Source organism: Elephas maximus, chromosome 1 (assembly GCF_024166365.1).
Source record: "Elephas maximus indicus isolate mEleMax1 chromosome 1, mEleMax1 primary haplotype, whole genome shotgun sequence".
Lineage (NCBI taxonomy): Eukaryota > Metazoa > Chordata > Mammalia > Proboscidea > Elephantidae > Elephas > Elephas maximus.
The window spans coordinates 122,255,572-122,270,802 of record NC_064819.1 but is presented as its reverse complement, the minus strand read 5'-3'; the positions used below and the strand labels follow the sequence as shown (position 1 = coordinate 122,270,802).

Genomic DNA, 15,231 nt, shown 5'->3' with positions numbered 1-15,231 from the left:
ACCAAGAGTTTTAGCTTGGTCTCTGTAGAGTGGGGACATAATGAGTTTTGAATCCTTTTATGTGTTATGACCCTTCGCTCATACTCTTGTCAAAATGTTCTGCTCTTGGTATGAAATGCGTAATGAACTGTGATTCATTGTTTCACTCTACCAGCATTTTTGTATATGCCCTTAAAGAGGCTTTTACATGACCAGACTGTTGTTTACTCTTTATGTCAGAGCCATCTCCTTCTGGCGAAGAGTTGCAAGAGCCATCATTTGTTAAATGCCTGTGATGGGGAGAGTGTTTGTTTAGAGTTTCTTGCCAGCTGGATGCATTGGGGGTGTAGACAGCTGTAATATGGAAGTGTGAGCCTGAGATACTGAGAAACTGTTTGGTTTGTTATAGCAACTACGAGAGTTGATAGCCGAGCACAAGCCTCATATAGATAAGATGAACAAAACTGGGCCACAGTTACTGGAACTGAGCCCGGGGGAAGGCTTTTCTATCCAAGAGAAGTATGTGGCAGCCGACACCCTTTACTGTCAAATTAAAGAAGATGTCAAAAAGCGTGCTGTGGCACTGGATGAAGCCATTTCTCAGTCCACTCAGGTAATCATTTACATCAGAAATGTAATTGGGCTTCTCTGAACAAGAGCATGGGAAGATGTTTTCCTGGATCTCTCTATTAAATTTCAGTTAGAATTATTTATTACATTAACTCTGAGTATTGATGTCTTTGTCTGGAAGGTGGTGTTTTCTTCTATCCAGACCTCATATTTCTCTGCCTGCTTATAGGTACAACAAAAAATAATTTTAAATGAGTTAAGACACATACAGTTGTCATCATTATCCAAATATTGAATGTTCATCTTGAGTGGAATGCAGTATTTACCATTAGGAGAGATAAAAGAAAGTGTAGTTATCATTAAAAATAAAACACTTCCAAGAAGGAAGACTGAATGATAGGTTGAATAAAAAGGAAAAAAAAAATCATATATAGTTGGAAATTGATTTTTTTTAATATATTTTTTCAATAACTTTAATTTTGAAGTTACGTACAGATTTCCAATTTTCAGTGTTTGTTTTTTTATCAATAGATAAATGCAGGCATTAGGGTGGTCCATTTTCTGTAATCCCACTCAGTGTTTTTCTAAAGTTTGAGGGTAGTATAGAATCTGTGATTGAACAAGTTTTTATAGCTTTGTGTAATTGTGGTACCTTTGCAAACAAAATCTAAAAATTCTTTCATGCATCTGATTATGTTTTTGGCCATGAATTAAATACAAATTTCTGATCCAGCATTGGAGAAGTTTTTGTTTTGTTTACTTTTTTAAACTTTTTGCAGTTCAGAGAATGTATAACTTAAGGAGCCCCTTTGATCTAATCAGAACTGTCCTCGATTTTACATTTAATAAGTAACCTTTCAGGATTTCAAAATAATCAGTGAAAAATAAATAAAACAGTCAAAAACTTTTGATAGCCAAGTAGCCAGTTTACTGAACTTAATTTTTAAAGTTAATTTGAATTATGATAAGATGAAACAACAGGTAAGATGCTGTAAGATGCTGCTGCCAGATGGCACAATTATATATTAATGCATACCCTTTCTTACTGAGTACACTCAGTTATCTGTAAGAAACTAAGCCTGGTCTGTATAAGCAGTGTGAAGCAGAGAGATGCATACAAGTCATGATTTTAGCAAATGTCTTCAAACATCAGCTGGATGTGTCTTTGGATGAATATGTTGCTCAAGAGAGAGAGATCTTAGTGCGAGGATTAAATGCTTGATTGTGGCATTTAGTAGATGATTTTTTTCATTTAAATTTCACATTGGGCATTACAAATAATTTTTCTTGTAAACAGTCCCTCTGTTTTACTCCTAGTTCCATGACAAGATAGACCAGATCATTGAGAGTCTGGAACGCATCGTGGAGCGTTTGAGGCAGCCACCGTCTATCTCTGCCGAGGTCGAGAAGATTAAGGAACAGATCAGTGAAAATAAGAATGTGTCAGTAGACATGGAGAAGCTACAACCATTGTATGAAACTCTTAAACAGAGAGGAGAGGAAATGATTGCTCGGTCTGGGGGCACTGATAAAGACTTATCTGCCAAAGGTAATATTTTTAGAATATGGAAACAGTGAAACTTTACTTTTGAAACAATTCCAAAATTTCATGCTGTTTACTGACAGTCCAGTTGCATAAAAAAAAGCCAGCTCCTAGAAAAGGTGTTACAAATACGATGTGTTTGTGATTGAAGGACCGTGTACATAAATACCTTGTTAATGTCTTCCTTTGCTTGTGAAATCAATCAGTTAAATACAAAGTGTTCCATTATACAAAAATTGTGTTATCCAGGCCTCTTAGACTAGTTGGTTAAAGGATGATGCTAATAAGACTACATCTAGAGGTTTTTGTTGCTATTACAGACTGTACTACCTTACATAAAATGTATTCCACCTTTCATCCCGTAACCGCTGTAATGGCAACCATGACTGCAGTGAGCCACCTTAGAGATGTGAGCTGAGGGCCAAAAGGGGGAAGCATGTGCAGAGTTTAAAGGAAATTTGTGGTAAGGGTACTGTAGAAACAAGGCTAAAATACATAACCTACAATGTTAAATTCTTAGACCTGAACAGACAACTTTATCTTGATTTGGAAGTATAATTAAAGAATAAACTTCTTTAGGTAGTTATTTCACTTCCTTTGGGATTAAGGCCAGCTTTGGTTAACTTGAAAACCTTGTGAGTCTATTCTGAGCTCACCTAGCTTTGAGCATCCACTTTTGTCAGAAAGAGCCTTGGTTCAGGAGGATGAGGAGACCCTTAGATCTTTCATTGTCTGAGATAGGCTCTTGGGCCCAATGACACCCACTAGACTGGAGTCAACCAAAATTTGGCCCAATTTTAGGTACTTAACAAATTAAATTAACGCTTTTTATGTGAATTAAAACAGTCTGCTCTTATTGCTCAGGTAAGGCTGACGTACAGATTTGTTGACACTGTTTTGTTCCATAGCTGTTCAAGATAAGCTTGACCGAATGGTTTTCATCTGGGAGAACATACACACACTGGTGGAAGAAAGGGAAGCTAAACTACTGGATGTAATGGAACTAGCAGAAAAGTTCTGGTGTGATCACATGTCACTGGTAGTCACCACTAAAGATACTCAAGATTTCATCCGAGACCTGGAGGATCCTGGAATTGATCCCTCAGTAGTAAAACAGCAACAGGAAGCAGCAGAGGTAAACAAAAAATCTCATTCCAAGTTAAATAATAAGTTGTGGCATAGTGAAACTGGATTGCTTTGGTTAACCGTAGGAATTACTCTTAAATTCCTTAAAATGGAATGTCCAATGATAATGGCATGAGGTAGGGAACATGCATAGATTTCACTTGGAGAGTGTACATTTTAAATTTTTCTCTCCGTCTCCACTGCTTGTGTGTTGTTTCAGGGCCTTGTTATGTCTTCCTTTGGCTTCCAAGGTAATTCATGGTAGTGTCCCTGCCTGCCATGTCTCTACCCTTGCCACACTTCTAACCTTACTGACAGTTGTCTCTTTAGATCAGCTCTTACTGAGTCACTGCTTAAAACCCCTTAGAGGCATTCAGCACCTACTGGATAAAGTCAGAGCTCCCTAGAACAAAGCATATGGCCTTTTACATCCTACCCTAGCCTGTGCCTATGTTTTCAAAACCATTTTTCTACTGTTTGTTCAGCGAGCTCTGTCTCTTCCATTGTAATTAGATAATGACTTTTCCCAAAACTGCTCTGCTATTTTTACCATCTGTACTTCTGCACGTTTTATTTTCTTATCCTAGAATGTTCTTCCTACCATGCTTCTGGAAAATCCCGTTCAAGCTTTAAGGTTCAGATGGATTGTTACCTCCCCTGTAAAATCTCTCATGTACTTGGCAGAGTTAGTCCATCTGTTTTCCCGTAACACTTTCTTCTTGGAAAGGACCCTACACATAGTGTGACTTATTGTTGCTTACACCTCTTTTTCCTAATGGACTGTGAGCTTCTTGAGGGAAATAACCACGTCTATTTTCCTTTTTCTCCCCAGTGCATAGTTTAGGGTTTGGTTCATGCTTATTAAATGTTTGAGGGAAGAATAAATATATTTAACCAAGGAGATCAAAATATAAAGATAGAATACTGCATTTCTATTGTAAGTTTTTATCCTATACAGACCCTACGGTAATGGCATAAAATGTAAATCCCAGAATAGATTACCCTAAATCTACTAACAAATATCCTAATTTTTATAAAGTCTTTGAATTCCTGTTTTACTTGTATGTATTTTAAACATATATTGCCAAATTAGTTGGTTTGAAAAACAAAATGTCTTCCTATGCTTTTCAGTATTGTTATTTTAAAAGAAATTTGTCTTTTATATTTATTACGTGGAATTATTTATTAAATGTTGTCTTTATAATAAACATTTGGCATTTGTTACTCAACTCAGGGGTGCTTATTTTTATTTAAAAAAATTTTTTTTCTGTTGTGTTTTCTTGTTGAAAAACATTTATTGCAGTAACTTAGAAAACAGAAAGGAGAAAATGAAAACTGACCATAATTCCACTCCTAGAACTACCATTAATATATTTTGTGCACGTCTTTTTAATTTTAGTGTAGTTTTGCTGAAAATTCCAAGGCTGTCATTTTCTTTTTCTAGTCCGTAAGGGAAGAAATAGAAGGATTGCAGGAAGAGCTGGATATAGTTATTAACCTGGGTTCTGAGCTCATCTCCGCGTGTGGTGAACCCGACAAACCCATTGTCAAGAAGAGCATAGATGAGGTACAACTGGCATACTTTCTACTTTTAGGAGAATGCTTTTTTTTATTTCGTTGACTAAAACATATTTTTTAACTAAAATATATTTAATAGAAGTAGTTGAAAATTTAACGTATGAACTAGAACTAAAAGAGTTCTAATGTTTACATTGTAGTTAAATTCAGCATGGGATTCTCTAAATAAAGCTTGGAAGGACCGGGTTGATAAGCTTGATGACGCAATGCAGGCTGCCGTTCAGTACCAGGATGGACTGCAGGTAAGGGTGCTACAGTGTGGCCTCTGGTCTTAGCTGGAAGGTGGAATTGTCCTAATCGATGTCTATAAATTCGCACACTGGCACCGCTCCAACACTGTGTGTGTGTATGCAATGGTTAACAGATCCATTCCTGCAATTGTCTTGGCTACTTCAGTTTATTAGAAATATTAGATTATATTTGTGAAGTTAAATGTGTATGGACTTATATATACATCTGTATACATCAAGTGAAATTTACTTTGAAAATAAATAATGCTTTTTTTTTTTTTAAATGAAAGTAAATGTTCCTACATGATATTATTCATAAAGGGCTCAGCACCAGACAGTGAAATGGAACTGAATCTGAGTTCCATTCAAAAATTGAGTGGAATAAGATGAAAGGGGTAAACACTATCTAAAAATATCACCAAGTTTAACTAAAGTCAGAAGTAAAGAAATTTGATTTGAAGGCAGTGTTCTCTGTGTACTAAAATAGATTTCTATTTTATTAGATCATAATCTGGTATGTAAAAAGTGTTTTCTTCTTTTCTACATATATAATTCCTTTTAATAGTTTTTCATATCTCTTAAGGGTCCTGATTCAGTTCTTTAACTTTTTTTTTAATATGTAAAAAATTCTCTTGTCAGCTGAGGTCAATTCAGGGATGTTTCTCTCCCTACCTTCCTTTGTTCCATTTCCTAAGAGGCTGGCAAAAGTTTAATCTGCCATCCTTCCTACCATATGGAAAAAGCCTTTCTAAATATTTCCATAACACCAAGTGAATATTATTTTTAAAGTTCAGATGGGAACAACTTTCCTTTTTGATTATGTACTCCATTTCTATATTTATAAAAATAAATATCACAAACCAGGCTTAATGCCAGCTGGAACATGTTTTAAACTGTGGAAGTATATGAAAAAATCCACTGCAAATAAAATCTTACCATAACTCCCCACCCCACCCCACTCCACCCCACTCCCTTTTTTTTAAAACCAAAATGATAATTTACTGGTTATGTATCAATGAATGCAATGGCCAGTAACTAAAATGTGTTCCAGCCCTCTGTCTGTGAGGCCGGGTCAGGGTTTTCCCTTACCTGTGGTGAGATACTTAGTTGTGCTCTCTCCCATGGCTAGAGATGGCACTACCACCATGTACAGTCATTTGACCTAAGGAGCTGTTAGCCACAGAAGGCCACAGGCAGGACACCATGGATTATATAATCACTTTCTGCTACTTGAAAAACAAGGCAAGCCATAGGTCCTGTTGGTCATCTTTAGTAGCAACGTCTGTTTAGTAACTATAGCTACATGTCAAAGACTCCAGATAGAAGGGAGGTTTCAGGGTTTAATTGCAAAGTAAAATAAATTTTATTTCCTCGGTTTCTGCTTCAGTTCCTAGTCAGAGTTCATTGATGATAACTTCAAAATACTAGGTTTTTTCCATGATATATATTTTTTCTTCTGCGTATTCTAGCCACTTTACTTTTTGTTTAAGCTGTGAAATGATTTTGTATTGTATTCAGTACCTGAAAAAATGTGAATTGAACCTTTTTTTGAATGTTTGTGTTACCTAAAAAGAATAAGAAAAACAGGACATTATGAGGTCTGTGTTACAATTCAGACTGATGGTCTTAATACTAATCATTCATCTGTTATTTATATATTAAAAGGGTTATTTATACATTAAAAGGGTTTCATTGAGCCAAATATTTTGCTCAATGCTAAACAATAACATTCTTGCTTATTTTAATAAATAGATGGGGTTGAATCTTTTTCTTTCAATGTACATTACACAGGCTGCCTTTTAGGCAGATGTAAGAGAGCACAGAGAATTTTATTTTGAGTGATTGAATTTATAAAATCTTTTTAAATGGACTTGTGTTTGAAAGTTCTTAATATTCTAAGATTCTATCAGGAAAGAATTTCCTTTGCAAACTTGGATGCAAAATGGGAAGCTAACATCTATTTCACGTTTGGGACAACTGTTTCACCATATTGGTGTACTTAAATTTAAGTTAAACACCCTAATTTCCTGTAAAATAGGCTCATTCCATAATGTCTTTGTAGATATATAACTGTACTTGTCTTAACACTTGAAGTATAAAAATCTCAAATGTACTGTTAAGTAACACATATACTAATCTGTTTTTCAGGCAATATTTGACTGGGTAGATATTGCTGGTAGTAAGTTAGCTTCAATGTCACCAATCGGAACAGATCTTGAAACTGTGAAGCAGCAGATTGAAGAGCTAAAGGTATGGATCAGGGGTAACTAATTTATCGAGTTCCTTGCATTTTTAATTTCTTGATTTAGGGGATTCTTTATACTTTCTTCTTTACGTAATTTAAGTGTTACATTTTGATTCTGAAACTTGTATAATATTTGTAAAGCACTTAGAATGCTGTCTGTCAAATAGTAAGCAATATGTAAGTGCTTATTGAATAAGTGAAATAAAGTGCTAGTTGTTTTTATTAAGTTAATGCCTGTCCATTGTAGAAAAATCAGAAAATACAAATAACCAAAAAGAAATAAGGAAATGCCATTTTAATGTCTTAATTAAAAATAAATAAATAAATAAATAAAGCCACCCAAAGTGCTGTGCATCCAGAGGCAAACACTCATAAGATTTCAAGTCTCCTCATGTTGGGACAGATGAGACACTTTATATAAATATATGTATGAGACACTTTATGTAAAATACTGTAAGGATTTTTACAACTTTTTATTCAATAGTGTAGTATTGTCATCAATACACATACAGTAAAATTTTCATATTCAGTATTTTCTGAGTAATTCATATTGTCTAATGGTTAAAGACACATTTATGGTATGACAATGATTTGCAGAATGATTTTTTTTAATGTATTTTGTTTTCTCATCTGCTTCTGTAATTTTTGCTTTGTGGCTCTTGATCTCCAGCTGTGAAAATGGCTGGACTATTTCCTCTTTAAATTCCTCTGTACCGATGATCATTTATTTATCAAATTGGTATCAGCTGTTTCCTTCCTAATTTTAAGTCCCCTTTTTTTCTTCACAGAGACAGCACATCTTTTTCAATGACCTCAACTCAATTTTTATATAAAATTATCTGCCTTTAAAATTATAGTCTTTTTATCTGTAAATATGACATAGAACATTTCCTTTGGATATATATACACCTTGTTTTTATTTTTGAGATTTTTACTGCTACTTTATCTGTTCATGTGTAAACACATGGTATACTTATGTGCGATTACAGGTGTGGAGGAGTTTATTTTGTATATTTAATATATATCTGTGGTTTTCATATAGCAGACTGGTAGGAGTGCTCACTCTTGATATCAGGCTGCCTGAGTTTAGATCCTAACTCATCCATTTACTAGCCAAACGACCCTGGGCAAGTTGTCCAACTGGTCTCACTTTTGTGACCTTAGCTTAAATTGAGGATAAAATTATTTCCCTTATAACTTTGTTGAGGGCCCAAAAAAAAAAAACTCAGTACCATTGAGGGTACCTTGTACATAACAAAGCAAGTGCTCAATACACTTAAGTTATTTTTTTTTTAAATTACTATTTTCAAATGTTTGAAAGAAACTTAAGGGATGGCTCACCATTATTTATAATTGAAGATTAAAATCAATAGGATATTATATGAAGGGACAATTTCCTATTACTAGCAACCATTTGCTAACCTATTACTTGGCAAAGCCAAGATTAAATATACATCAGAAATTTAGGAGACATCAGAAGAGAGAATAATGTTATTTTATATCAGGAGCAGTGAGACATAGGATATAACTAAATATTAATGAACACAGCACAGCTACAGAAGATACAGAATTAACAGGGATGCAAGATATATGTATGTTTTAGAGCAGGAAATGTTAATTTGCATTTTTTAGAGACAGTTTTTTTTTCTAGGTTTATTCTAAAATTTACCTACTGAATATATATAATTGGAAACTGAAAAAAGTTCAGCTTTGAAATTTGTTAATTCTTCATTGTAGAGAACAAAAATGAAATTATCAAAGTTATGAATAGAAACATCTTTCTGTCAGAAAATATTGAAGAGAAAAATTCCCCTTAGATCTTTTAAAAATTCTTTTATTAATAAAGACTGTGTTAGATTTTTATTCCTCTTCATTTCCCTTCCCCGTGTGAGGTGTTAATTAGAATACAGGTCTAATGCATGTAAGTTTTTTGTTTAAAGTTACTGGTTTATGACAAGTTTCCCATGTTTATCTCTTTTAAAAAAAAAAAAATAGCAATTTAAGTCAGAGGCCTATCAACAACAAATAGAAATGGAAAGACTGAACCATCAAGCAGAGCTTTTGCTGAAGAAAGTAACAGAAGATGGCGATAAACATACTGTTCAAGACCCATTAATGGAACTCAAATTGATATGGGATAGCTTGGATGAGAGAATTATCAACAGACAGGTAAATACTAAGACTTTCATTAAGAAGTTATAAATTTTCAATTTCATATGTTAATATAAAATAATTATTAAAAAATAAGATTAGGCAATTATGTGCATAAACTTTTGAAGACCCCAAATTCTGATTTCATTAGAACTCTTCCTGCCTTTCCAGTGCCTTTTTAAAAAAAAAACTACAAAGTAAGAGATTCAAACGTAAATTGTAGCAAGTATATGGTGACTAGACCTCACTGGATATGCTTATGGACATATGCAGTATGAAACAAGTGATTTTTTGCCCCTGTTTTATAAGTGCATGTCATTCGTAATATCAAATTCATTAATGGATTTTCTTCTTTTCTACTTCTTCTGTAGCATAAGCTGGAGGGTGCTCTCTTAGCCCTGGGGCAGTTCCAGCATGCCCTGGATGAGTTATTGGCATGGTTGACACATACCGAGGGCTTGCTAGGTGAACAGAAACCTGTTGGAGGAGACCCAAAAGCCATTGAAATTGAACTTGCCAAGCATCATGTATGTATTTGTTATTGCTTATTATGTTTCTTCTCTATGCATAGAGTTTATCCTGACATTCAACAGTCTTTTGTAGGTTTTAACATTCAAATTATAGTGCTAACTTCAAAGTCCCAAATCCTAATCTTAAATTGTTCTTGATTATCACATAGAAAGTGTCTGATTATGTACTTGTTTGTTATCATTTTTTAAATAAAGAGGAGGTTTTTAGCACTTTTAAGATATTATTATGTAGTTTTTGACTGTTCTTGCTGTAGTCTCTCTTTCATACTTCCCCCACAGTAATATTTCCTCTAATTTAAGTTATTCTTCCTCTTTTACCTCCTGTCTACGTTTATAGTCATTGCTGAACCATGTCTGATGTAGCAAGTGAAATTTATTTTATATTATTAATGTTTAGCTGGAAACCTGCTTTGTTATTTAATGTCTACATTACAGCTTTTCTAAAAGCAATAAAGACTTGTCAGACTGACTCTGCATAAAAACAAAATATATTCGTTCTCAGAGTGTGAATTTAGAGATGCATTTACTTTTTCACACTTAGTAATTGTCTTAAAAGTAACACACATCAGTGATGGGAACTTTTTATAGTGTAGTAGAAATGGAAGAAGGAGGTCCCCTGTTGCAGTGATTTTGGCAGGGTATGGGTGGAAACCCTTTAATTCTGTTTATCTTTGAGCAGTTAGAAATGGCTCCTTTTCTCTTTTCCTTCTGCTTCCCAGAGATCAAAAGTTAGAGGACTTAGAATTTTTAGCACAGTTGCCAGAGGAGTGGAGGGAATGTTTCCACCTCTTCCCTTCTTTCCCCTCTTCCTGCTCCTGAACACTGGCTTATGTAGCGGGACACAGATGATTTGGAAGAATAAATTTTATAGAATTATCTTTTATTGAGCTTTTACATTTTAAAAGTGATTCCTGTGGTTAACATATCAGAGTCCGTGCTTTCTATAAAGATAAGCTCTTGCTCACTTGGTTTTATAGTCTTTGAAAACCACCCCCCTGCCAGATGCCTCAGAAAATCCATGAATACGGTCAGAGAAACGGTGATCTCAGATAGACACAGTGATCTCAGATGGTTGCTGCTCTCCCCTGGAAATCCTCTCTGGTCTGGATTTGCCTCCAGATGTGTGATGTCTTACATAGGACCAAGAGATGACGTGCCTTTTCTTTACTGCTGGTTGCCAACCCTGAGTCAGTGAGTGTACCGTAGGATTATGATCGACTCTTAGTAAGATTAGGGGCAAGAAGCTCCTTTTGGTTTCCAAGAACGCAACCATAGTCTTCTTGAAAGGAAACTATTACCAAGGCTATATTTATTCTATAAAGTGTAATTCTTTTTCAGTGTAAGAAGTTAATCTTTAAGCCTTGGGGTTGCTTTCTGTGCCTACGACTCTGGGCCCAGTGGAGTATATTTAAGTAATATTAATCTGTTCTTGTATTTCTACTGTATAAAAGAAAAACATTGTTTATTGGGTTTATAGTAAGCATTTTATATGTATATTTTCTAGCAAAAGAACAGCTAACATTGGAATTCTAGGCTTGCTTGAGTATCCTTGATATATAGTGAAATCTCTTTTCCTTGAGTGTTGGGGCCCCCCAGGATTCCTGTCAATTTAGAAGTGAATCCTAGCACTCTTCCAACAAGAGAAGATAAAAGAATATTCAGTGGATATTATTTTTTCCCTTTCAGAATCGTAATTATAAAATATGGTACTCTACATCTTAGAAGTATAATAATTTCATATTTGAAAATGAATATATAAGAGTCAAAATAAACTGTCTTTTGAATTAATTATTTAAGACATGAGAATTAAGTTAAATTAAAATGAACTTGGATCAAATGAAAACTATTAAAGCCTTTTAATTATCTCTATGTACTTAGTGTTACCAATCTCAAGATTATTCTAATGGGAAGAACTGGCAAAGTATTCTCACATAATCATTTTAAGGAATGTTGGTAGACTAATGTTACACCCAGGAAAGCTGCAAAGTTAAGGCAAAAAAAAAAAACTCCCTCATTTTAAAATTTTATTAGTATTAAAATTCTGTGCATATGGTATTTTTGTTTCAGCATGTTTCATAACCAGAAAACTGAGTAATTGCATTAAAAGTGATGCTAACATGTTACAAACTCTAAGCATGGTGCTATCTTAATAATTTCAGGTGCTTCAAAATGATGTATTAGCCCATCAGTCCACAGTGGAAGCCGTTAATAAAGCAGGAAATGATCTAATTGAATCAAGTGCAGGAGAAGAAGCAAGCAACCTTCAGAACAAGCTAGAGATTTTAAATCAACGCTGGAAAAATGTTTTGGAAAAAACAGAACAAAGGAAGCAGCAGCTGGATGGTGCCTTACGCCAGGTGAATAAGAGAATAAATTCTGAAACTTTCCATAGCATTCAAGACCAAAACAGCCCGGAATTTCTTCGTTAGTATACAGATATCCTTGTTTAATTTTTTTTATACTTCAAGGAAAGAGGCAAAATCAAGTGGGATGAAGAATAGAGCAGACCAGAATGCAGCTCTGTAGTTCTTAGCATAATGCTGTCATCTACTAGAGTTCCTGTGATGAATAAACGAAAATGCAAAAAAAACCAAACCCAGTGCCGTCGAGTCGATTCCGACTCATAGCGATCCTATAGGACAGAGTAGAACTGCCCCATAGAGTTTCCAAGGAGCACCTGGTGGATTGGAACTGCAACCCTTTGGTTAGCAGCCGTAGCACTTAACCACTACGCCACCAGGGTTTCTGTGATGAATAAAGGCAAGGCAAATCACCTGGCTATTCTTAAGTATGTATACAGAGGCTTAGCAGGCAGGGATTGTTCAACCTTGTCTTCTGCTTGAAAGAGACAATGTTAATGGCCCAAATTTAAAACTCTCAATCACTTCAGGCCAAAGGGTTCCATGGTGAAATTGAGGATCTGCAGCAGTGGCTGACTGACACAGAGCGTCATCTGTTGGCATCCAAACCTCTAGGAGGTTTACCAGAAACAGCCAGAGAACAGCTTAATGCCCATTTGGTAAGTACGTTACTTCCTACAGTTCTAGCCTCAGATTAAGAAACTGTCAGACCATGTTGTATGGGCCCTTATTAAAAACAAACAAACAAACAAGCCCATTGTGGGCCCTTAATAATAAATAAATCAGGAAAAAGTTTTAAAAGATGTACAGCTTTATAGTATTAAAAATAACATCATTCACGGATTAAATTTTTCAAGCCAACCTTTTTTTTATTTCAAAGATTGGTGCGTCAAGATACGAAGAGAGATTTTAGAAACTCAGATATTTTGTAGAAACAAACCTTCCCCCTTAAGGAATAAGAAGCTTGTCTGGGTACTGATATAACATTGTGTAAATTATAAACTGTTACACCTCGAATGGAAAGAAATATCCCCAAAGTAATCAGGATTGGCTTTACAATTATTGTTGTAAGCATTTGACAATCCCACCTGGTTTCATAGAATGCTAGAAAATGAATTCTTGTTCTGTTAAATTAAAGTTACTTGTTTGTATGTTTTAAGGGTGATAGGGCTTTGTCTTCAACTTAAACACCTACACCAGATATGGACAAGGGGCGCCTTCTTTGTGGAGTATTGGTCCTGTAGGTTGTTCCCATCCACACTGTGTCGCATTGTCAACTCTTAAGAATGAGGGGAGGCAGTATATGAAACTTGAGATTCTGACTTTGTTCCATATAAATAGGGACTGACAAATTTATACTCCCTTTGATTTACTGACATTTTCGTTTCATTTCCCATTATAATTCAGCTCTTATGGTTCTATAAGAAAACAGTCTGTCTCGGATTTTGAAAACTGTTCTCTAATTTTTACACTTAGGAATTTGCATCAGAAAGGTTTTTTTTAAATATTCAAATAATAGCAATTAATATATTTAGAAATTTAAGTAGAAATACTTAGGGATTTGGCAAAAGAAATGGACCAATGCATATTAAAATTCTGTACTGTCTAGTAGATGTCTAATGTTACAAATCTTAAACTGCAGTTTTTTGGAAATAATTTTGTATTTCTTGATGGAAAGGAGGTAACCATCTTATAGATGTTGTGAAAAAATAAAACAGACATAGGGTATGATACAATATTTATTTTAAAAGTGCAATGAACAGTTAAAATAAATTGTACTAATTCAGTAAAGAATTTTTATAGAAATCTTGAAGATACAGTCATTGTTTCAGAAAATTATTGTGTGGTACTTTTTTTTGGTGGGGGGACTGCCACAAGAGCCCATTTGTTTCACATAAAAAGTAATTGACTAGATAATAACTTGGGAATGCCGGTCTTTCTTCTTCATAAAGGCTGACTGACTTCCAGGTAGCTCCTTGCTTTCCTGGAAGTACCTGCATAACTGTTAAAAAACAAACAAACAAACTTGTTGCTGTCGATTTGATTCTGAATCATGGCAACCCTATAGGACAGAGTAGAACTGCCCCATAGGGTTTCCAGAGAGCTGCTGGTGAATTCGAACCGATGACCTTCCGATTAACAACTGTTCTCTTAACCACTGTGCCACTAAACAGTGCACGTTAATTATAAGTTTAATGAATTCTTGAATAGATGCTTGCAATTATTTTCTAATAGCATAAAAATTAAAAAGCGTTAGTTTAGAAGAATGTAAGTAAGAACTTGGAAAGCAAAGAGCTTATCTTTAGAGTGCTTTACTTTTAAGAAAACATTGCATATCAATTTATTCATTCTTGGTCGGGTATTTAAAATGAATTTACCATAACGTGATATAATTTACCAGGTTACAGAAATTCATCGATTTAAAGAATTCTATTTTTTTTTATAGAGGTATTGGTATTTCTAATACCATCTCAATAATGTTCTCTTAATTCAGTTATGTTACAAGCTAAGAAAGTTAAAGAGCCAGAACTATTACTTTTCCTGAGTTTTTACCTATTATTTAAAATGTTTTATTTAGGATTAAAAGCTTTTAGTACATGAGTAATTGTAAAAATGTTTAGAAAGAGGTTACTTTTTAAAATGCATAAGAACTTATAAAGTCTTGGTCTGGTGAACATATTCTAGAATTAGATAGGGGTCATGTTTACACAAATTTATTAATATAGTACTAAAAACCCACTGAATTATATACTTTAAAAATGGTGAATCTTATAGCATGTGAATTATAGCTCAATCTTAAAAATAAATTATAAAGTCAAAAATGTTAGTGAGACATAAATACACAGTTTTTCAGTGTGATTTGACCCACATTATGAATAAACCATTGGAATAGAACTGGTCTCAATTTTCTAAATGAAGT

General features: G+C 34.4%; 1 protein-coding gene across 17 annotated transcripts in view; it reads left to right on the top strand.

Moving 5' to 3' along the window:
- Positions 1-15,231, top strand: part of DST (dystonin) — a 490,994-nt gene that overhangs the window by 437,894 nt on the left and 37,869 nt on the right. For all 17 annotated transcript variants that reach the window (XM_049894718.1, XM_049894699.1, XM_049894708.1 and 14 more), the window contains 10 exons: positions 389-592; positions 1,867-2,098; positions 3,001-3,227; positions 4,662-4,784; positions 4,936-5,037; positions 7,174-7,275; positions 9,266-9,439; positions 9,793-9,948; positions 12,111-12,308; positions 12,842-12,970. In XM_049894718.1, coding sequence (XP_049750675.1) covers positions 389-592; positions 1,867-2,098; positions 3,001-3,227; positions 4,662-4,784; positions 4,936-5,037; positions 7,174-7,275; positions 9,266-9,439; positions 9,793-9,948; positions 12,111-12,308; positions 12,842-12,970 — 1,647 coding nt within the window. The remainder of the gene's footprint in view (positions 1-388; positions 593-1,866; positions 2,099-3,000; positions 3,228-4,661; positions 4,785-4,935; positions 5,038-7,173; positions 7,276-9,265; positions 9,440-9,792; positions 9,949-12,110; positions 12,309-12,841; positions 12,971-15,231) is intronic.